This window comes from Lepus europaeus, chromosome 2 (genome assembly GCF_033115175.1).
Source record: "Lepus europaeus isolate LE1 chromosome 2, mLepTim1.pri, whole genome shotgun sequence".
NCBI lineage: Eukaryota > Metazoa > Chordata > Mammalia > Lagomorpha > Leporidae > Lepus > Lepus europaeus.
In genome coordinates, this window is record NC_084828.1 from 81030877 (window position 1) to 81054397 (window position 23521).

Below are 23521 nucleotides of genomic sequence, written 5' to 3' on the forward strand. Positions count from 1 at the left end.
GCGCCGGCGCCCGGGCGCGCGTTGCGGATCGCAGCTGGCGGAGGCGATGGCGGTGTCCGAAGCGGTGTTGGGGCGGTTGGTGACGGGTCTGTACGACGTGCAGGCTTTCAAGTTTGGAGACTTCGTGTTGAAGAGCGGCCTCTCGTCCCCCGTGTACATCGATGTGCGGGGCATCGTGTCTCGACCGCGCCTTCTGAGTCAGGTGCCAGCCCGGCGAGGGGAAGGACGGCGCTGGGTGGCGGGAAAGGGGACCCGCGGCTGGAGAGGGGGGGTCGGAGCTGGGTTGCGGGTGAGGCAGAGCCGCCGCGCTGACAGCCCGACCCTACCGGCGGCCTGCGGAGTACGTCTGAGCAGCTCGGATGGCCCAGGGCACACCCCTAGGGACCTTGGCAGCCTGTTCCCTGACACGTGCGTGGCAGGTCGGCAAACCCAGCTCGGGCGCCGCTTGCAGCAGAAGTGCTCGGATGAGTTGTGTGCGTTTAGATTCGGGGGAGAAAGAAGAAAGGTGGGTGGGGGTAGCCGACCAGCGCGTTGGCAGGGCTGCTGCTGCTTGCCACGGGAAATTGGTTTTGCCTTGTGCGGCCAGGAACAGGAATGAAGGTGGGCGTTCGGGGAGGCAGGTTTTTGGTATCAGGGAAAACCTGGCGCAGATGAGGGGATTCTGCACGCTGCGTCTCAGACTGAGGGTATATGTGAATCGCCTGGCAATCGTGGGTAAGTGGCAGGATCTGGTTGCGCGCCTCGAGGCGGGGTCTAACAATTAAGCTGCCGCCCGATGAGGCAGACCCCTAGGAGTAGAAAGCTCTGGATGTGCGAGCCAAGAGATGCCAGCCTCGTGTGCATACTGAGCCCCTATGGGTTTTTGAATTTAGCTAGACACACGTGGCTACTGGCTAGCGTCTCAGTCCAGCCAGGGACAGAACATTCCCGTCTCCGCAGAAGGTGCTGTCTAGAGGACTTCCCAGGGCGCTTCATAACGTTTCTGTTTTATTCGTAGTACACACTTTTCACTTTGAAAGGGGGCTTTTCCAAGACTGCTTGTGCCCATGATTTCAAAACTGCACCAAAATTAACCACCTTTTCGCTGCCGTTTTCACAAACCTTTTCAAGTGTCCTTGAATTTAAGTTCCCTTCATCCACTTAAGGATTTGTGCTTGTCGGGGCATGTACTGTGTGTGATTATTGTAAAAAGAAGGAAGTACTGGGGGAGGTGGATTTGAGCTGTTAACCTCTCACCACCCAGAATCGCTGTGTGTAGAAAAACATCAGATTGGTTTACAAAGGCATCCATCTATAGATGAGTAAAAGTTATTTTTGGGACCGGCACCATGGCTCATTTGGTTAATCCTCCGCCTGCGGCGCTGTCATCCCATATGAGCACCATTTCTAGTCCCGGTTGCTCTTCTTCCTGTCCAGCTCTCTGCTATGGCCTGGGAGTGCAGTGGAGGATGGCCCAAGTGTTTGGGCCCTGCACCTGCATGGGAGACCAGGAGGAAGCACCTGGCTCCTGGCTTCAGATCTGCGTGGCGCCAGCTGTGGTGGCCATTTGGGGGGTGAACCAACAGAAGGAAGACTTTTCTCTCTGTCTCTGTCTCTCTCTCTGTCTATAACTCTACCTGTCAAATAAATTTTTTTAAAAAAAGTTATTTTTTAAAAGACTTATTTATTTGAAAGGCAGAGAGTGACGGGGCCCTGGTTTCTGCCCAGCGGGCTAAGCCACTGCCTGCCACGCCTGCCAGCGTTCAGTGTGGGCGCCAGGTGGTGTCGCAGCGGCTGCACTTCAGTCCACTCCCTGCTGATGCCCCTGGGGAAAGGAGCGGACTGTGGCCCGAGTGCCTGGGCGCCTGCCATGCAAGCCAGAGACCCAGATGGAGCTCCTGGCTTCTGGTTTTGGCCTGGCCCATCCCCGACATTGTGTCCATTTGGGGAGTGAACTAGTGGATGGAAGAGTTCTCTATCTCCCTCCTCCTCTTTCTCTGTAACCCTGCCTTTCACATAATTTTTTTTTAAGATCTTAAAAAAAATGAAAAGAAAGGTAGAGTGACAGAGATCTATTTCATCTGCCGATCCACCCTCAAAATGGCTGCGGTGGCTGGTGCTGGGCCAAGCTGGAGCCAGGAGCTTCTTCAGGGTCTCCCATGTCAGGGGCAGGAACTCAAGCACTTGGGCCATCCTCTGCTGCTCTCCCAGGGGCATTAGCAGGGAGCTAGGTTTTTTGTTTTATTTTGTTTTGTTTTTAAAGATTTATTTATTTGAAAGAGTTATACAGAGAGAGAAGGGTAGACAGAAAGAGAAAGAGAGGTCTTCCATCCACTGGTTCTTTGAGAAAAGTTTCAGAAATCCCAAAGTCACCGCGTGGACACCAAATGATCCTGTAAAGTGTGGTCTCCCATGGCCAGAGCTGCGCTGATCCAAAGCCAGGAGCCTCTTCCTGGTCTCCCAAGTTGGTGTAGGGGCCCAAGGACTTGGGCCATCTTCCACCGCTTTCCCAGGCCATAGCAGAGAGCTGGATTGGAAGTGGAGCACCCAGGAGTCGAACCAGCACCCACATGGAAGGCACTGCGAGCAGTGGCTTTATCCACTATGCCACAATGCCAGCCCCACTAGTTATTTTTTGAAGGTAGATTATGTTGTGTGTGATTTTTGGTAGTAAACTGGGGAGGAGTTCAAAACATGGAGAGATCTGATTATAACAAAACTCCTCTTCACTCTACTTATTTATGCAAGTAGGATTTCTCAGTATTTACACCCCTGAAAAGCAATTTATGCTAAACTCTGTCTCCCAAGTAAGAAGTCATATTTGACTACAGCAATATGTGTACATAAACTAACTGGAGGAGGGGCCTATACTGTGGTGTAGTGGATAAAGACTGCATTGCTGGCATCCCATGTGGACGCCAGTTCAAGTCCCAACTGCTCCAATTCTGATCCAGCTCCCTGCTGGGAAAACAGGGGAAGATGGCCCACATGGAGACCAGAAGAGGCTCCTGGCTTTGAATCACCTCAGCTCCAGTACGTTGTGGTCATCTGGGGAGTGAACCAGTGGATGGAAGATCTCTGTCTCTCTTCTCATACCTCTGCCTTTCAAATAAATAATTAAACCTTTAAACAAATAAATTAAAAATCCTGTCCAGCCTATGTGATACAACAGTGCCTCCGATGGCCTCGGATAGCTGTCCCCTGCCGTTCCCACTGGCCGGCCGGTGGCTTTGCTTGGGGGCCCGGGGTCGGTGCGAAGAACCCTTCTTCCTGGGAAATGGGGAGTGGCCGGAAGGGGGGCTGCTCTGTTGGCCGTCACACAACACACATTCGTGGAGAACCTGGCACTGAGCCAGTTGTAGCCGATCTGCTTCTGGGTTGGGGTTTCGTCCATACAGAGTGGCTCCTTCTCTGTGATCTATTGAAAGTCAGCCCTTGACACAAGGGTTTGAAAAACATTTAAAAGAAAAAAAAAAAGACTAACTGGAGGAGAAAGTACCATTTATCTCACTAAGTACATTTCCAAAATTTTTTTATATTCTATCAATTTGCAAATTTTTTGAAAAGATTTATTTGAGAGGCAGATTTATAGACAGAGAGGGAGAGACAAAGATCTTCCAAGCCATGGTTGACTCCCCAAATGGCCACAACAGCTAGAGCTGGGCCGACCTGGAGCCAGGAGCTTCCTCTGGGTCCCCCACTTGAGGGGCAGGGGTCCGAGGACTTGGGCCATCTTCCACTGCTTTCCCAGGCCATAGAAAGCTGGATGGGAAGTGGAGCAGCTAGGCCAGGAACCAGCGCCCATATAGGATGCCGGCGCTGCAGGTGGAGGCTTAGCCTACTATATACCACATCGCTGGCCCAATTATGTCTTAACATTCATAATAATTGTAATGATAAACTTAGAGACTAATAATCAAGGACATTTCTTTTAATTTACAATTTTAATTTTCGCTTTATGCCCGTTTCAGTTTACATTCATACTGAGAAAAGTGAAGGGATTGGTAAAAGCTTTTCAAGCATAAATATGTATTACATGAGAATAAGTGTGGACACAGTGGAATGAAAATATGTATATAAAAAATTAAAAATTTTCCAGCTTTCAGTGAAATAGTAGGTAGCAAATCGCTTTAGCATTTGGATTCCATTGTATTCATTTAAAAGAGTCATAGAACGGTTCTAGGATATATTGGTATTTTTAGAAATAGAAATTACATCCTTTGCAGCTTAAAAAATTCAAAGGTTTTAAAATATTTAGAAGTACAAGAATACAAACTTTTCAAATAAATAAATTTTTAAAGATTTATTTATTTATTTGAAAGAGTTACACAGAGAGAGAAGGAGAGTCAGAGAGAGAGAGGGAGGTCTTCCATCCGCTGGTTCACTCTCCAACTGACCACAACAGCCTGGGCTGGACCAATCTGAAGCCAGGAGTCAGGATCCTCTTCTGGGTCTCCCATGCGGGTGCAGGGGCCCAAGGACTTGGGTCATCTTCTATTGCTTTCCCAGGCCATAGCAGAGAGCTGGATAGGAAGTGGAGCAGCTAGGACTCGAACTGGCACTGCCAAGTGGCGGCTTTACCCACTATGCCACAGCACCAGCCCCAAGAATACAAACTTCTAAGAGATCTAGTTCACAAAGCAACTATTGCTTTTTTTTGTTTTGTTTTTAAAATAAGATGGTGTTGGGTAAAAATAAGCATTGCAGCATTAAAATGTGATGAGATATGTGGAAAGGCGATTATAAAATAGTGCTTCATACCGTAAGCTAGTTCTTTAAGATGGCATTCACTAGCAGGTGATGTAGATTACCAAGGGGACCCAGCCTCGCAGCCTTCCCCAGCATGTTATGCTGCCCGCAGAGTTGGGTCGGCTCAGCCTTATGTCTTTCTATTTGTATATTTGGCTTCAGGTAGATGGTCATTTAATGAAAAGGCTTTTTTTTAAAGATTTATTTATTTGTTTGAAATCAGAGTGAGAGAGAGGCAGAGCTAGAGAGAGAGAAAGGTCTTCCATCCAATGGTTCACTCCCCAAATGGCCACAATGGCTGGAACTGCACCGATCCGAAGCCAGGAGCTTCCTCTAGTTCTCCGACCTTTGTGCAGGGGCCCAAGCACTTGGGCCATCTTCCACTGCTTTCCCAGGCCATAATGAGAGCTGGATTGGAAGTGGAGCAGCCAGGACTCAAACCAGCACCCGTATGGGCTGCTGGCACTGCAGGTGGCGGCCTTACCTGCTACACCACAGCGCCAGCCCCAGAAAGGCGTTTCTCCCCCATCAGATTTGAGAGTAACCCCTACTAGGTTAATACTGTCTTTAATGTTTTGTTGTTACATGATTGATGCACCATTTAAAATAGTGATAATAGTTTGTGTTCATTTTCTTACAGGTTGCAGACATTTTATTCCAAACTGCCCAAAATGCAGGAATCAGTTTTGACACTGTGTGTGGAGTACCTTATACAGCTTTGCCGCTGGCTACAGTTATCTGCTCAACCAATCAAATTCCAATGCTTATTAGAAGGAAGGAAACAAAGGATTATGGTAAAAGTCAAAGCATAAGCATTAGGTTAATATGTAACCTGATACTGTTTCTTCTTCCAGGCACTGATGTTTTACCAGGGTTCCCCGGAATATACTTTGTGTCTTTAAAGATTTTATCACAATTTATTAACTGTCAATACAGATCTCCTTCCTTTCCTGCATAGTTAAGGGCTGACATGCTTTGCATTGAGGAGGCAGTGATAAAAGGTGCTTCATGTTTTGCATTGTTATCTGTAAAACCCTAAACTTGTGTGCCAGTCCTTTCCTCTGAGCCCAGTGTTCTAGGAACACTTCCTTTGCCAGTGTGTTTGTATATAAACTCCATGAAGAGTACTGCATGAATAAAACTACTCCTATAGAGCAATATAAAATTTCATGGAGAGCTTTTTGGTGTGCTTGATTCACAGCCTGAAAATCAATATTGTAACTAAATTCATATTTAATAATAAGGAGTTACTGAGCTTTTTGTTTTTTATGTTGGTATGGTAATGTTTTGTTTTTTAGAGTCCCTACCTATTACAGATACAGTCTAAAATTTTTTTAAAAGAGATTTATTTGTTAACGTGAAAGGCAGATGACACACAGAGAGATCTTCCATCTTGGTTCACTCCCCAAACATCCACAATGTTTGGGCTGGGGCTCAGGCTTGTTCAGGCCAAAGTCCATAGCTTGGCACTCCAGGTCTCCTACCTGGGTGGTGGGGTCCCAAGTACTTGGGCATCATCTGTTCTTTTCCCAGGTACATTAGCAGGGAGCTGGATTGGAAGCAGAGAAGCTGATACTTGAACCCGTGTTCCATGCCGGTGTCACAAGTGCTGGCTTAATTTGCTATACCACAATACCAGCCAGCCCCTAGACATTTTTTCAAAAGGTTTATTCGAAAGGCAGAGTAACAGAGAGTGAGAGACATAGAGACCTTATCTATTAGTTCACTCCCCCAAACAGCCACTACAGCCAGGCTGAAGCCAGGAGCCAAAAACACCATCCAAGGCTCCCATTTGGGTGGCAAGGGCCCAAGTAACTGGGCCATCAATGGCTGCTTTCCCAGGTGCACTAGCAGGGAGCTGGATCAGAAACAGAGCAGCCAAGAACTGGCACTCTTAACCTGCTGTGCCACAATGCTAGCCCCTCTAAATATTTTTATGGTTAAATCATATGCTATCTGGGATTTGCTCCTAAAAATTATGGAGGGAGAGAGGATACAAAATAAATTAGATTGAGTTGTTAGGTGGTTGCCTATTTTTGTTTGAAATTATTATAAGAAGTTTTTTATTACTACTTAAAGCCACAGTGTTCCATTTTTTTGAGCTAAAAATCTTCATGAATCTGCCCAAAAGGATGCTATTATTTCTATTTCTTATGATTTAAAAAAATGTTCCTAGGATGAAGTCATTCATTTTTAAATACACCTGTAAGTGCTCACAGCTGGTGGTCTAGTCTGTGTTGATTCAGTTGGATTTTCCAGTTCTTCATGGAGAGAAAAGGAATTTGAAAGGTCAAAGACAATACTTGTGGTAAAACTCAAGAAGTGGGCGAAATGCCCACTAATTTTATTTCTTTTTCCAAATAAGATGCACTGGGACTGGGAAATATGAGCCTCCCAATGAGCCTGAAGTTCGCAGCTGTAGCCTGCGTTCGTAGATTACCTCGGAATAGCCTCTAATGCAGCTTGGGTTAGGGAGGTGAACCGAGTCATATTGATTATGTAACTCAGGAGACTGTGGTAATAGGTCTAAATGATTGTTGAATATTTTCCCTCCTGAATTTATAGCTTCACAAAGTAAATTTGATCTTGAGTGATGAACGTTTGATAGAAAAAAGGAAAGATTTCATTGATGATATTGGGGTATTCTGTATCTTTTTTTCGTTAATTTACTTATTTGAAAGGCAAAGTTACAGAGAGGCAGAGGTGGGGGAGGGGGCCCTTCCATCTGCTGGTTCACTTTCCAAATGGCCACAATGGCAGGAGCTGGGCTGATCCAAAGCCAGGAGCCAGGAACTTCCTCTGGGTCTCCCACGCAGGTGCAAGGGCCCAAAGACTTGGGCCATCATGTACTGTTTTTCCCAGGCCAATAGCAGAGAGCTGGATCTGACGTAGAGCAGCTGGGACTTGAACCGGCACCCATACAGGGTGCCAGCAGTGCAGGTGGCAGCTTTACCCACTATGCCACAGCACCGGTCCTATTCTGTATCTTAACTTTCCTGACCTTGCTTTAAGAAATTCAGTGTTTAAGACTTGAGAGTTGGAGAGAGAACGAGCAAGCTCCCCTCTGCTGGTTCACTCCCCAGATGGACACAATGGTCAGCTGGGCCAGGCCAAAGCCAGGAGCTTTTTCGGATTTCCCATGTGGGTGCAGGGGCCCAGGTACTTGGGCCATCTGCTGCTGCTCTTCCCAGACGCATTAGCAGGGAGCTGGATCAGAAGTGGAGCAGCCAGGACACTAGCCTTTGCCCATATCAGATGTCGGTGTCCCGGGTGGTGACCCCAAGAAATTCCATTTTTGAAAATGTGACAAGGGACTGATGCTGTGCTATGGCAGGTAAAGCCACCACCTGTGGTGCCAGCATCCCATATGAGCACCAGTTCAAGTCCTGGCTGCTCACTTCTGATCCAGCTCCCTGCTAATGGCCTGGGAAAGCAGCAGAGGAAAGTTCAAGTTCTTTGGCCCCTGCACCCACGTGGGAGACCTGGAAGTTCCTGGCTCCTGGCTTTTGATCGGCCCAGCTTGTGCGGTTGCAGCCATTTGGGGAGTGAAGCAGCGGATGGAAGATGTCTGTCTCTGTCTCTGCCTCTCTCTTTCTGTAACTCTCCTTGAAATAAATAAATAAATCTTTTTAAAAATGTGATTGTGAAACATTAAGTGCTGTTTGTTTACACTGTAAGATAATTTACTCGTTTTACTATAAATATTCTATACGTGTAACTGACAGGGCATATGGAGGCAGTGAACAAAGCGGTCCTCATTGGCACACTGAAGATTGATCAGAAGTAAGGAAAAGTAGCTCCGGAGTACTATACAGACTTAGATCATCAACTCTTCATGAGTACATGCCATATTTATACTGCAGGATGCATCTTGAGTGACAAAAGTGTGTGTGTGTTTTTAAGTTGAACTCAACAGAATTTTTTCTTTTCTAGGCACTAAGCGCCTTGTGGAAGGAGCAATTAATCCGGGAGAAACCTGTTTGATCATTGAAGATGTCGTCAGCAGTGGATCTAGCGTTTTGGAGACCGTGGAGGTTCTTCAGAGGGAGGGCTTGAAGGTCACTGATGCCATCGTGCTGTTGGACAGAGAGCAAGGTGGCAAGGACAAGTTGCAGGCACATGGCATCCGGCTCCACTCGGTGTGCACGTTGTCCACAATGCTGGAGATTCTTGAGCGGCAGAAAAAAATTGATGCGGAGATGGTTGGGAGAGTGAAGAGATTTATCCAGGAGAATGTTTTCCCGACAGCTAACCATAAAGGTTCTCTCCCTCCTGTAAAGGCAGCACCCAAAGAACTCAGCTTTGGTGCTCGTGCTGAGCTCCCCAGGGTCCACCCAGTGGCAGCGAAGCTTTTCAGGCTTATGCAGAAGAAGGAGACCAACCTGTGTCTCTCTGCTGATGTTTCCGAGGCTAAAGACCTGTTGCAGCTGGCAGATGCCTTAGGACCCAGCATTTGCATGCTCAAAACTCACGTGGATATTCTGAATGATTTTACTCTGGATGTCATGAAGGAGTTGACAGCTCTGGCAAAACGCCATGAATTCTTAATATTTGAAGACCGGAAATTTGCAGATATAGGAAACACCGTAAAAAAGCAGTATGAAGGTAAGTGTATATTCAGGAGTGTGCAAGAATCAGAAACCCAGCTTAAACTGGCTGAAGAAGAACAGAAAATATCTTGCCTCATATACCTGGAAGTCCAGCCCTAAAGTGGTTGTCCAGCGTGTTTGGATCCAGGAGCTCAAGTGATGTCTTCTGGACTTGCTTTCTCTCCATCTGTCAACTCTGCTTTCTACTCTATTGACTGCTTTCTCAGGTAGGCACAATCCACATGCCCGCCCCAAACCACTGGCTGTGGCTAGGTGGAGAAGACCTTTGTTAACTGCCCTGGGTAGTAAACCTGCAAATGTGAAGTGGTTAACTCCATTTCAACTTGCAGATTGCAAATCCAGCAGGAATAGTTACTTTAAGGAAAAGGGAGGTGCTGAAACCAGAAGGAGGGGTACATGGATTCTGGGCAGGCAGAAGTGACAGGTAGTGCCCTTGCAGAACATGAGTTTTGAATGAAAATTGCAGTACAGGAAATGAGAGGGCAGAACAAAATGTGAAGATTTATTTTCAGCCAAAAAAGTTCTGTTGATATACATTTTTTTTAATGTCAAATAGGAACTCAAAGTTGAGTATGTTCAGTTCTATCATTCTGTGCAAATTTCTTTGTACAAAGATGTGATCTATATATAATATTTTTTTAACTTGGTGTTGTAACAGGTGTGTGGTCATATGATTTAACTTATCTTTGAGGTGCCTTAATTTTTCTTAAAGTAATGCATGCATATTGCTAAGCTATTTCTTTTAGAGTAGTCTGACTTTCTTGTGGACTAAGGTGGCTACCATCACCACATCGCTTAGCTTATAGGTTGACTTATTGATTGATGTATAAAACCTTTCTTCATTCATTTCTGATTTCAGAAATCAGTTAAGGTTTTACTGTCAGGTTGGTTTTTTTTTTTTTTTTTTTTTTTTTTTTTTTTTTTTTGACAGGCAGAGTGGACAGTAGAGGGAGACAGAGAGAAAGGTCTTCCTTTTTGCCGTTGGTTCACCCTCCAATGGCCGCCGCAGTAGGCGCGCTGCGGCCGGCGCACCGCGCTGTTTATTTATTTGAAAGAGTTACACAGAGAGAGAAGGAGAGTCAGAGAGAGAGAGAGAGGTCTTCCATCCGCTGGTTCACTCTCCAACTGGCCACAACAGCCAGGGCTAGACCAATCCGATCTGAAGCCAGGAGCTTCCTCCGGGTCTCCCACGTGGGTGCAGGGGCCCAAAGACTTGGGCCATCTTCTACTGCTTTCCCAGGCCACAGAGCAGAGAGCTGGATGAGAAGTGGAGCAGCTGGGACTCGAACTGATGCCCATATGGGATGCCAGCACTAATAAGTGGTGGCTTTACCCACTATGCCACAGCGCTGGCCCCCTACCATCAGCTTTTAAAATGACTCTGTTTCTGATTGCATGAGTTTATTGGTGAATGCAAGCTCTGCCTTCCAGGGAAAACAGTGTTCTCAGTGTTCCTGGAGAACTTGCGAATTTTCCCCACTGTGAGTTTTCACCAGCTACCAGCTGGACAGAGGCAGTCTTCACATCCGTGATGTCCCTAGAAGTATTGAAGTGTGCTGCTCTTTCAGTAACATGTTATTGAGGATTGTCCCTGCCATAGTTGGGTAGGCAAAAAGAGTAGAGGTTTTTGTTTGAAACTTGGAAAATATCTTCTTTTCCTCTTCCTCCTAGGTGGTGTTTTTAAAATAGCTTCCTGGGCAGACCTCGTCAATGCCCACGTGGTGCCTGGCTCAGGAGTCGTGAAGGGCCTGCAAGAAGTGGGGCTGCCTCTGCACCGAGGGTGCCTGCTCGTTGCGGAAATGAGTTCCGCGGGCTCCCTGGCCACCGGGAACTACACTAAAGCAGCGGTAAGTGGCCCGAGGGCTGGCGAGAGGGAAGGCAGGGCTGTTAAGCTGCATGTTCTCGGGCAAGACAGTACCTTCCTCTGGGATCTGTGGAGCCTCTGCCAAAGAGTTCGCTGTTGGTGGGTAACAGTGTGGTAATCCTGCTTGTATAGAGTGCCTCGATTGTTAGTACTTTTTTTTTTTTTTTTTTTTTTTTTTTTAAAGGATTGATATATTTTGAAAGAGAGGAAAAGAGAGAGCTTTCATCTTCTGGTTTACTCCCCCAAATCACTGCAATGGCCAGGGCTGGACCAGGCCAAAGCCAGGGGCCTGGAACTCAATCTAGGTCTCCCTTGGGGTGGCAAGGGCCCAAGAACTCGTGCCATCTTCTGCATCCCAGGCATGTTAGCAGGGAAGTGGAGCAGCTGGGACTCAAACCAGTGTTCATATGGGATGCCAGTGTCACAGGCAGTAGCTTAACCCACTGCACCATGTGATGCCAGCCCTGATAGTTAAAATATATGTATTTATATATAAAATGCTATTGAGATTTTTATTTGAGAGAGAGAGAGAGAGAGAAAGGTCTTCCATCTGCGCATTCACTTCTCAAATAGCCACAATGGCCGGAGCTGGGCCAGTCCAAACCCAGGAGCTTCCTCTGGGTCTCCCACGTGGGTACAGGGGTGTACCTTCTACTGCTTTCCCAGGATCAGAAGAGGAGCAGCCAGGACTAGAACTGGTCTCCACATGGGATGCCAGTGTTATAGGTGGAAGCTTAGCCCACTATGCCACAGCACTGGCCCCACATTTTATGCCTTGCAGGAGGAACTTAAGAGATTTGAATTATATTTGAGAAACATTAAAACACAATAAGTAGGCTGGCGCTGTGGCTCACTAGGCTAATTCTCCGCCTGCGGCGCTGGCACTCCAGGTTCTAGTCCAAGTTGCTCCTCTTCCAGTCCAGCTCTCTGCTGTGGCCCGGGAAGGCAGTGGAGGATGGCCCAAGTGCTTGGGCCCCTGCACCCACATGGGAGACCAGGAGGAAGCACCTGGCTCCTGGCTTCGGATCAGCCCAACGGGCCGGCCGTGGCGGCCATTTGGGGAGTGAACCAACGGAAGGAAGACCTTTCTCTCTGTCTCTCTCTCGCTCACTGTCTAATTCTGCCTGTCAAAAAAAAAAAAAACAAAAAACACACACAATAAGTAAACATCCACCTATACTTATCTGGCCTTTAAGAGAGTTCTTTTTCATTTCACTGTGAATTGAAAGTAAAGAGATTCCTAGACACACAGTTTCTTCTCAGGTTCTCATGAAAGGAGCCCTCGTGGAGTGACTTCCTCCTTTTGTCTTTGAGGTTGGTGGGTATTATGTGAGAAAAGCTATCTGCTGGGTCACTCACTCCTCAAATGGCTGCAGTGGCCAGATCTAGGCCAGGCTGTAGCCAGGTGCCTGGAACTTCATCCAGTTCCCCCATGGGTGCAGAAGTCCAGCACTTGGGCCATCTTCCCCAGCTTTTCCAGGCACATTAGCAAGGAGCTGGATCAGAAGTGCAGCAGCTGGGACTTGAACCAGCACCCAAATGGGATGCCAGCATTGCAGGTAGCAGTTTAACCTGTTAAGCCACAATGCTGCTCCTACAGATATTTTAAAGAAAATTTTTGAAGTGCCATGGGGATTTTTATTTCCTGTTTTTTCAAAGACTATAATATAGTTGCTAAGAACCACGTGGCCCTAGGGTCAGGATTTAACCTCTGATTTCCAAGAATGTGGGTCTGGCTTGTTGGTGGTAGAACTTGCAACCATGTGAGCCTCAGGGAAGAGCCAAGTCAGAAAGGCAGGCCTGCTAAAGAAACCTCTTTAATTGTGAGGTAACAGGAAAAACAGGGAGACCAGTGAATAGTAAACGCTGGAGAAGAGGGAACCCAGCAAAGGGGAGAGATTTCTTTAGCTCTCAGGAACGTAGCTGAGTGCATGATGGCTGTGTTTTTGTACAGTGTCCCGTACCCAGGCAGGCAGCAGTCCTGTTGGTATCGCACCAACATAACATTCTTTCTGGAGTGGATTTTCAGAATAAACACTGAAGGTTTGCTGTTTCCCAGTAGGTTTATCTCAGAGTCTTATTGAAGCAATATGTTTGACCATCTTGGTTTATATGTAGGATGACCTGTTTTAGATATTAGTTTATACTTATATGTTTAATATGAAATGAAAAAGTTGTTAGTAAAACAGCAAAGTTTGTAATAACTAGCTTAGAATTTTTTTTTTTTTACTTTTGTGCAGCTATTCTGTGTGATGAACTGTTTTCTTGCAATATGTCCTGTTACATTCCATTTAGGTTAGAATGGCTGAGGAACACTCTGAATTTGTGATTGGTTTTATTTCCGGCTCCCGTGTAAGCATGAAACCAGAATTTCTTCACTTAACTCCAGGAGTTCAGTTAGAAGCGGGTGGTAAGTGCATTCATTGATAAGAGAAGCCTTCTTAATGTTTGCAAAATAATTGCAGCCTGATTTTAGGATAAAAATTTAGAAAAGCACTTTGATTGAAAACTAATACCTTACTGTTCTGAATGAATATGCTACCAAAAGAAGGTAATTCTGTGCTCAAGGTAGTTTGGATAAACCCATGGCTAACCAGAATGACTGTCCACTGTGAGCTCTGGGGCACTTCCAGTGCTCAGAAAGAAACACAGGTGTAATGACTAAGTAGCATGCATTTTCTGATCGTCCATTCACTAAAGGAGCAAACCTGGTTAGAAAACCACATATTTAAATGTCCTGGAAGACTCAGGTAAGGTGTGTGAGTTTTCAGTGAGGAAGTGGTAATCTGGGAACATTCTTTCTTGAACTGGTAGTTGTGCAAGAAAGGTTGCCCATGATGGTTTCTGGAATGTACTCTGGGTTAGACTTCAGGAGATGGAGCTGAGAGCTGAATGTTAAGGTTCTCAGGTTGTGATACTGTTTGTCAGCTCTGGTTTTGTCTGCCATGGCAGAGTTCCAAAGATACCTTTAAAAATAGAGAAAAATAGATTTTATGTTAGTCATTCTAACCTACTTCTCCTCTCCAGAGATAACCGCTAACTAGTATAATGTGAATCTTTCCAGACCAGTGCAGGGTTTGCAGAATGTGGTGTGAAGGTGCAATCTACCTATCTAGAATTACCTCACTTTTTAACAACAAATTGTATGACCACTCCCTGTGATTGTGTATAAATAGGCTTCATTTTTATGTTTTTGTACACAGTATTTCTGGAAAGTCTTCTACACCAGAAGCTTTTTGAGGGTAATGGCAAATGTCCCCCAGCATTAGCAAGAATGGACAGTATGTCCTACAGAGACAAAGAGTTCAACACCGAGAATTAATGTTGAGGGTATAAGCTTGATGAACCTTAGTTTCCCTTTAATTTTTTATCTATTTGAAAGATCTTCCATCTGCAGGTTCACTTTCCACTTTCCCAAACGGCTGTAACAGCCAGGTCCAAACCAAAGCTTCTTCCAGGCTGCCCATTTGGGTGTCAGGAGCCCAGGCAAGTGAGTCATCTTTCCCAGGCACATTAGCAGAGAGCTGGGTTGGAAGTGGAACAGCTGGGACTCAAACCAGTGCTCACAGGTGATGTCTTAACCTTTTGCCAGCCCTTTAGTTTCCCTTTTAAACCTTGAAGGAAATTTATATAGCCCACATAACTATTCAAATAAATAAATTAATGGACGTCCCTCTAGAAGCAAAGAATGTTATAGGTTCGTATGTTCAGATTTCACATACACAAGTCATTCTTCTGAGGCCTATCTAAGCCTTCGGAATAATTGCCTTAGTATTGAACAACTTCGGGCATTTTTCAAAACTCCACATTTTTGCCAAATGTTTAATGGATCAGATAGGTTTGGGTTCCCGGCCCTGTGGAAGAGTCACCTCACTGTCACACTCTGTAAAACAGGGACATTAGCAACACAGAGCAAGTGCTGCCTGTTTGCCCTCTAGCTCTATGAGTCTGAGCTTTTAGGAAACTTCTAGAACAGAGGACTTAATTTTTGCTTTTTGACTGCTTAAAGAGGTTGTGGTGTTATGCTTCAAAATGCAGTTTATTTATTTTGATTACAAAAAAATTGAAATCTGTTCGAGGGGTCATCATATCATGAAAAGCCTATGTGTAGTATTTAAAAATATTTTTGCACCAAAACAGACCTCTTGAGGCAGAACAGGATGGTAGCTGAGTTACAGTATCAAGCCTGCTGTGGTAAAATGTAGAACCAGATAGGGCTTCTGCAGATCAAGCCTTTGAACCCCCTTAGGCAGGTGGTCAAGGGATTGACTCCATCTAGGACTAGGGCAGGATAGCTCAGAGCTGGGCCTGCCGCCATGAGACCCAGCACTAGATAAAACTCAAAAGGCCTCTAGAGTCCAGTATCAGTGGACAGAGCCTTTAGCTCTGTCCTAGGCTCAGGCAGAGACCTGCGCCATGTGAGACAGCTCAGGGCCAGGTGCGACCCAGGTGGCAGCTGTGGCAACCAAGGGACTGCCTTCATCACCCCTTGGCAGGTGACTTCAACTGCAGGAGAGGAGACTCAGTGCAGTGCTGCTGTGGTGAGACACCCCCCCCCCCCAATCCCCAGACCAATACTCAGACTGGAGACTGGACGGGCATCAGGTGGACACCCGTGCCCTGGTAGGATGTTTTCTTGCATCACTCCCCAGCCACGTGCTGCTTGCATATACCTGCAAGACAAGATTCAGCTGCGACCCAGGTCAGCGTCACCTGTGGTTGGTTGCAGCAGCCTTAGGCCACAAGTCCATGCCCATAGCAAAGTAGGCCTTAGTTCTCCCCCATGCTGTGCTGGTCTGGGAGGGCAGTAGGCTCTGGCTGTCTAGCAGCAGCTGCAGACAGCTAACCATTGCTCGCCTAAGGCCAGCACTGCTTGGGACCCTTGCATTCATGCTGGACTGTGGTCACACCCTCAACAACACTGGGACCCAGGTGAGCCCTTCAGGATTCTGGGCCACTGTTCCCATAACCCTAGCCACCACAGCTGTACTCACCTTACAACTCCCTGCTTCTGCTATTGATTGCCATGGAAGAAGATGTAGGGAGACCATACTACAGGAATTACAACCAGAACAGACTGCCACATCAGCACCCAAAACCACAACATTAGGAAAAAGTCTTCTCCATTGTTAAACTCAATCTGCCAGATGTGCAGATATCAACACAGGGACATGGGAAGTATGAGAAAGGAAGACAATGATGCTTTAATAGCAGACTCCATTACAACTGACGATGCAGGAGAATGAGCATAGGGTGCTCAAAGAGATAACACAGTTGAACAGAATCAGGAAAAATGCATGATATGAATGAGAAATGCGACAAAAATCTTGGAAAGTAAGTCAGACTAACTCAGATATTAAGGTTGAAAGCCTCATCAACAGATTAGTTCAAGCAGAACAAAGAAGAGTGAAGGCAACATTGGAAGCATTCGGGACACCCTTAAATGAGCAAATACCCGAATTATGGATGGAAGAGTAAAGGCATGAAAAATTTATTAAGTGAAACAGTGGCTGAAAATGTCACTGGTCTTAAAATTGCAGACTATCCAAGTATGGGAGGATTCCAAACAGACATATCCAGAAAAAACCTTTACCACCACACATGATATTCAAACCACCAGAAGTAAAACAATGAAATCTAAAAGAGGAAAGAGCCAAGTCCCATTTCAGGTCCCCTTAGACTAACAGCAGATTGACATATTCCAGTTTCTAAAGGAAGAAAAACTCTCAACCAATAATACTAATCATAGCAAAGCCATCCTTGATGAATGAAGACAACAAAAAAGGAAACTTATCACCACTAGACCAGCCATACAAACAATGGTTAGGGGAATCCTACATACAGAAGTCAATTACTGTCATAAAAATGTGCAAACCACTAACAAAAGAACAAAGGATATTCAAATTAACCCTCCCCTCCTTTTTGATGACAAGACTAAATCTTTACTAAGTAATAACCTTGAATGAAAGGCCTGGAGGAGGCATTTAGCCTAGTGGTTAAGAGTTCCTAGGTTCAGGGGCTGGCACCATGGTGTAGCAGGTAAAGCCGCTGCCTACAATGCTGGTTGCCCATTTGGGCACTGGTTCAGGACCTGGCTGCTCCACTCTCCAATACAGCTTCCTGCTATGGCCTGGGAAAGTGGTAGAAAATGGGCCGGCGCCACGGCTCAATAGGTTAATCCTCCACCTGCGGCGCTGGCACACCAGGTTCTAGTCCTAGTCGGGGCGCCAGATTCTGTCCCGGTTGCCCCTCTTCCAGGCCAGCTCTCTGCTATGGCCTGGGAAGGCAGTGGAGGATGGCCCAAGTCCTTGGGCCCTGCACCCGCATGGGAGACCAGGAGAAGCACCTGGCTCCTGGCTACGGATCAGCGTGATGCGCCGGCCACAGCGTGCCGGCTGCGGCGGCCATTGGAGGGTGAACCAACGGCAAAAAGGAAGACCTTTCTCTTTGTCTCTCTCTCTCTCTCTCTCTCTCTCTCTCTCTCTCACTATCCACTCTGCCTGGCAAAAAAAAGAAAAGAAAATGGCCCAAGGTTTTTTTTTTTTTTTTTTTTTTTTTTTTTTTTTTAAGATTTATTTTATTTATTTGAAAGAGTGACACAGGGAGAGGTCTTCCATGTGCTGATTCACTCCCCACATGGCTGCAATGGCTGGAGCTGTGCTGATCCAAAGCCAGGAGCTTCTTCCAGGTCTCCCACATGGGTGCAGGGGCCCAAGCACTTGGGCCATCTTCTACTGCTTTCCCAGGCCATAGCAGAGAGCTGGATTGGAAGAGGAACAGCCAGGACTAGAACAAGCGCCCAAATGGGATGCTGGTGCTTCAGGCCAGGGCTTTAACCCACTGCTAGCCCTGAAGATGGCCCAAGTTTTTGGGCCCCTGCACCCACATGGGAGACTCGGAAGCAGCTCCTGGCTTTGATCAGCCCAGCTCTGGCTGTTGCAGCCATTTGGAGAATGAACCAATGGATGGAGGACTTCTCTCTCTGCCTTTGCCTCCCTGTAACTCTGCCTTTTAAATAAATTAGTCTCTTAAAAAACAAAAGTACCTAACCTTAATACTTGGCTTCAGCTTCAGCTTCTTGTGTGTGCAGACCAGGGGAGACAGTAGTGATGACTCAACTGCTGGGTAGTAGGATTGCATTCTTGGCTTCTGGCTTCAGCCTGGCCCAGCAGCTCTAGGCATTCAGGGCATGAATCAGCCTGACCTATCAGTTAATCAAAAATTTTTAAGAGATCCAGGGGTATACTACCTAAAAGAAATTAATTTCACTTAGTAAAGGCACAGACTGAAAGCAACTGGATGGAAAAAGATATTCTATGCAAGTAGAAACCAAGAATGAACAGGAGTAGTTGTTGAAGTTAGAATAGATTTTAGGGCAAAAACTTAACAGACAAAATCACTGTACAGTGATGAAGAGATCAACAAGATACAAGTGTCTACACACACACACACACACACACACACACATATATATATATATATATATATATATATATATATACTTCTAATGATAGAGCACCCAGTTTTATAAAACAAACATTACTAGACCTAAAGGGAGACAGGCCATAAGCAATAAGAGACTTCAACATCTCATGTTCATCAGTGGACAGATCAGCCAGGAGCTTAAAAAAAAAATGGACCTGACAGACATTAATGGAACATTTCATCCAAAAGCTGCAGAATCCATGTTCTTCATTAGCACAGAGAGCATTCTCTAGGACAGATCATATATTGGGCCACAGATAAAACAGCTTTTAAAAAATTAAAATCATCTTTCTCACCAAAATGGGATATAGGTATAAATCTGGGAATCACACAAATACATGGAGACTGTACAGTGGGTCACTGACGCCTTCAAGAGGGAGCATTTTAAAATTCTTGAAGCAGGCCAGCACCGCGGCTCACTAGGCTAATCCTCCGCCTTGCGGCGCTGGCACACCGGGTTCTAGTCCCGGTCGGGGCGCCAGATTCTGTCCCGGTTGTCCCTCTTCTAGGCCAGCTCTCTGCTGTGGCCCGGGAGTGCAGTGGAGGATGGCCCAAGTCCTTGGGCCCTGCACCCCATGGGAGACCAGGAGAAGCACCTGGCTCCTGGCTTCGGATCAGCGTGGTGCGCCGGCCACGGCGGCCATTGGAGGGTGAACCAACGGCAAAGGAAGACCTTTCTTTCTGTCTCTCTCTCTCACTGTCCACTCTGCCTGCCAAAAAATAAAAAAAGAAAGAAAAAAAAAATTCTTGAAGCAGATGAAAGTATAAAGACAACACAGCCAAAACCTTAACAACCTAGTGATAATGTCTTAAGGATCTAGAAAATAATAGCCCAACCAGTTAAACTCATTTCTGTTCTGATCTTTAGTTTAAAAAAAAAAGACCTGTGAAACAGTTGGCATTTGAAAAAGGGGGGGAAAAAAAACTTTAATCAGACTAACCAAGGATAAAGAGAAAACTCAAATGAAATCAGAAAGAGGAAACAATACAACTGATAATGCAGAAATCCAAAGATCATTAGAGACTATTAATTGAAAAACCTAAAGGAAATGGATAAATTTCTGGACATATAACTTACCAAAATGGAGCCATGAAGACACAGAAAAACTGGACAGACCAATAATAATGAGATTGAATCAATAATTTAAAGAGTCAGCAAAGAAAAGCCTAGGATTAATTGGTTTCTTTTGCTGAATTCTTAACTTGGGAGAAGGGGTACCAGTTCTCAGACTACTCTACAAATTGTGAAGAGGGAACCCTTCTGAATCACTGCCTTGAAACCTAAACCGGAAAAGGACATACAGTGAACTAGAGGTCAGTATCCCTGATGAACATGGATGCAGATTCTCGACAAAGTACTCCCCGAACAAATCCAACAACAGAGTGAAAAGATCATTCTCCATGAAAAAGTGGTATTTATCCCAGGTATACTTCAAAATATGCAAATCATAAATACATAAACAAAATGAAGGCTAAAAATCATATTATCTTATTAATAGAGGCAGAAAAAGTACTGATAAAATTCAACTTCCAATCATGACAAGAACTGAACAAATTAGGTATAAAAGTATAATAATAAAGGCTGTGTATAACAGACTCAACAGCCAGCATATTGAATGAAGAAAAACTGAAATAATTTCCTGATAAGATCTGGAACTAGACAAGGATTTCACTCTTAGCACTGTTATTCAATATAGTACTAGAGGTTATAGCCAGTGCATTTAGGAAGAGCAAGAAATAAAAGACATATACATAGGAAAGAAGTCAAATTATCCCAGTTTGCAGGTAATACCATTCTATATGTGAGGAAACCTGAACACTCTACCAAGAGATATTAAAACTAATAAATTCAATAAAGTTGCAGGATACATAATCAACACAAAAATCACTAGCATTCTTATATACCAACAGTGAACTTGCTAGAAAGAGCAGTCACATTCACAATGGCTGTGTGGGGAAAAAAAAAGATCATGGAATAAATTTAACCAAGGATGAGAAAGACCTCTACAATGAAAATTATAAAACACTGATGAGAGAAATTGAAGGACAGAAAAATGGACAAACCTCCCATTCTTCATGGAATGGGCGAATTAATATTAAAATGTTCACGCTACCCAAAGTGAGTTTGAGATTCAGTGAAATCCTCATAAGGTACGAATGACATTCTTGATAGAACTAGGAAAAAAATCCTAAAGTTCGTATAGAAACACAAAAGACCCCAAATAGCCAAAACAGTCTTGAACAAAAAAGGCAAAGCTAGAAACTGCACAATAACTCATTTAGTACAGAGCTGTCATAACCAAAACAGCATGTTACTGGCATGAAAACAGAGGGACCAAACAGAATAGAAACACTGGAAATGAATCCACATCTATAGCAAACTGATTCTTGACAAAGACACCAAAATATACATGGGAAAAAAAAAACAGCTTTGTCAATAAATGGTGCTGGGAAAACTGGATGTCCATATGCAGAAGATTAAAACTTGACCTCTACTTATCATCTTATGCCAAAATCAACTCAAATGGGCCAAAGACCTACGAGTAAGACCTAATTCTATAAAACTACTAGAAGAAAACATTGGCCAAGTACTCAAAGACATTAATGTAGGTGACATTTTTTGGAAAGCACAGGCAACAGTAGCAAAGCTAAATGGATTCTATCAAGCTGAGAAGGTTCTATACTGTAGAGGAAATAAGAGTGAAGAGACAGCTGACAGCATGGGGGAAATGTTGCAATCTGACGAAAGATTAATTGCCTGAATATATAAGGAGCTCAGGAAACCCAGTTTTAAAATGGTAGAAAATCTATTGAATAGACGCTTCTCAGAAACACAAACAGCTAATAATTGTATGAGGAAATACTCAGCAGCCATCAGTGAAATGCCTATCAAAATCACAGGGAGAAATGTCACTCAATTAGAACGTCTGTTATCAAAAAGACAAAAACTAATGCTGGCAAGAATCTGGCAAAAAGGAAACCCTTATACACTGCTGGCTCAAATGCAAAGCATTGTAGCCATTATGGAGAATCTACAGAAGTTCCTCAGAAAAGTGGAAAAGTCCTGCATGTGACCCAGCTGTCCCACCTCTGTGTGTAGAGCCAAGGAAAGGAAGTCCGCATCTGAGAGATCCCTTCACTCCCATGTTCACTGCAGCATGATTCACAACAAAAGATATGGAGTCAACTTAGGTGTCCACTAATGGATGAATGGCTGAAGGACATGTGGTATGTGTACCCAGTGGGTATGATTGAGCCATACAAAAAAATAAAATGAAATCTTGACATTTGCTGCAAAATGAATGGAATTGGCGATTAAGTGAAATAAGCCAGACACAAAAACAAATACCAAATGTTTTCTGTCATGAGTGGAAGGTAAAAATAGTTGATCTAAATTTAGTTATTCCTAGGGTCTGGGGAAGGGTGGAGGGAGGGTTAGATACGGGACACAAACACAGCTACATAGAACAGGTTCTACTGTTCTGCAGCCCAGTGGGGCAACTGTAGTTCACGGTCATGTGTTAAAGGACTGAGAGAGGAACTGGTAGGCTGCAAATACAAAGAAAATTCCTGCTGCCCAATTTGATCAGTTTATGCCATGTACATGTGTTGCAATATGCAACATCCTATAAACATGCAAGTATTACATACTAAAATGTTTTGCAAATAGACTTAATTTCATTTTCCATGATTTTTTTTTTGAGAACTCTATATAATAGTGGTCAAGTTAAATGCTTAAGGATGATATATTACTAAGACTTTAATTATGAGGCTAGTCCTTGTTTATTTGGATGGTATGAACCTTTCTTGGCAACACAGGAGATCTACTTTTGGTTGTTCAACTCTGAATGCCTAAAATTAAACATGGAGAAGGAGCTGATTGGCATCTTCCCCTGATGCACAGGTCTGGTCTGTCTAGTGGACTTCTCCAGCTTCTGCTTTGACCCACGAGCAGTACAGAATGGGAATGGAAAGCGAGGGCATATTTTTATTTAAAGTGGTTGCTTTCAGAAAACATGTGACAGGGTTTTTGATTTTTATGTTAACAGTATCTTTCATGTTTTTACAGGGGATAGTCTTGGCCAACAGTACAACAGCCCACAAGAAGTTATTGGCAAGCGAGGTTCTGATATCGTCATTGTAGGCCGGGGCATAATAGCAGCAGCTGACTATCTGGAAGCAGCTGAGATGTACAGAAAAGCTGCTTGGGAAGCTTACTTGAGTAGACTCGATGCGTGAGCACTGTGGATAAGGACGTGTGAAGGCGTTGAGGATGCATGGTCTCCTGAAAGCTACTGGCTTGGAATCACCTGCAGCCCTTAATCCTGCTTCAGTTCTTCCACAGGGCCCATGGGCACTGATTGCTAGAGTTCTTATGGTCTTCAAGAAAGAGAGAGTGACTTGCAATGGTGTGCATTGTGACTGTAATAAAGTCGTTTTCAAGCCTGCTTTGTGGAGACTGACATTTGTTAGGCTCCTACACACCTGCACATCCCTCCCGTCTGTTCTGGTTACAGTGTCAGGAACAGTTTAGGACATCAAGAGATTACAACCAGTGCACACAGCACTTCCTGTATGCTTTGTTCTGTCTAAGGTGTTGCCCAAATACTATAGCCTTTGTCCTGCTTAGTAGTGACCATCTGGGTATCCACATGGTGCTAGCTCCCAGAACTAGGTGGGGAAGAGGAAGATGACCCTAGCTGAGCCCCAAAGCTAATAGCTGGCAAGTCAGCCTTCACTAATGTTAAATGGGAAAATTCCTTAGGGCAGTTATGTTGCAAGGTTTTCTTGAGCAAAGAAAATCAAAACAAATCATGAGTCACACAAATTGAGC

The 23521-nt window shown here is 44.9% G+C and overlaps 1 protein-coding gene across 2 annotated transcripts; it reads left to right on the forward strand.

The window, feature by feature from the left end:
• On the forward strand, positions 1-23130 carry UMPS (uridine monophosphate synthetase). 2 transcript variants are annotated; one of them, XM_062209121.1, is made up of 6 exons: positions 1-202; positions 5369-5522; positions 8662-9333; positions 11010-11185; positions 13498-13612; positions 22757-23130. In XM_062209121.1, the coding sequence occupies exons 1-6, from the start codon at positions 47-49 to the stop codon at positions 22924-22926; spliced, it is 1443 nt and encodes a 480-aa protein (XP_062065105.1). In that variant the 5' UTR covers positions 1-46; the 3' UTR covers positions 22927-23130. The 2 variants fall into 2 exon arrangements, with proteins under 2 accessions (XP_062065105.1, XP_062065114.1); XM_062209130.1 differs by lacking the exons at positions 1-202; positions 5369-5522 and adding an exon at positions 5575-5729.
• Positions 23131-23521: the final 391 nt, after the last annotated feature.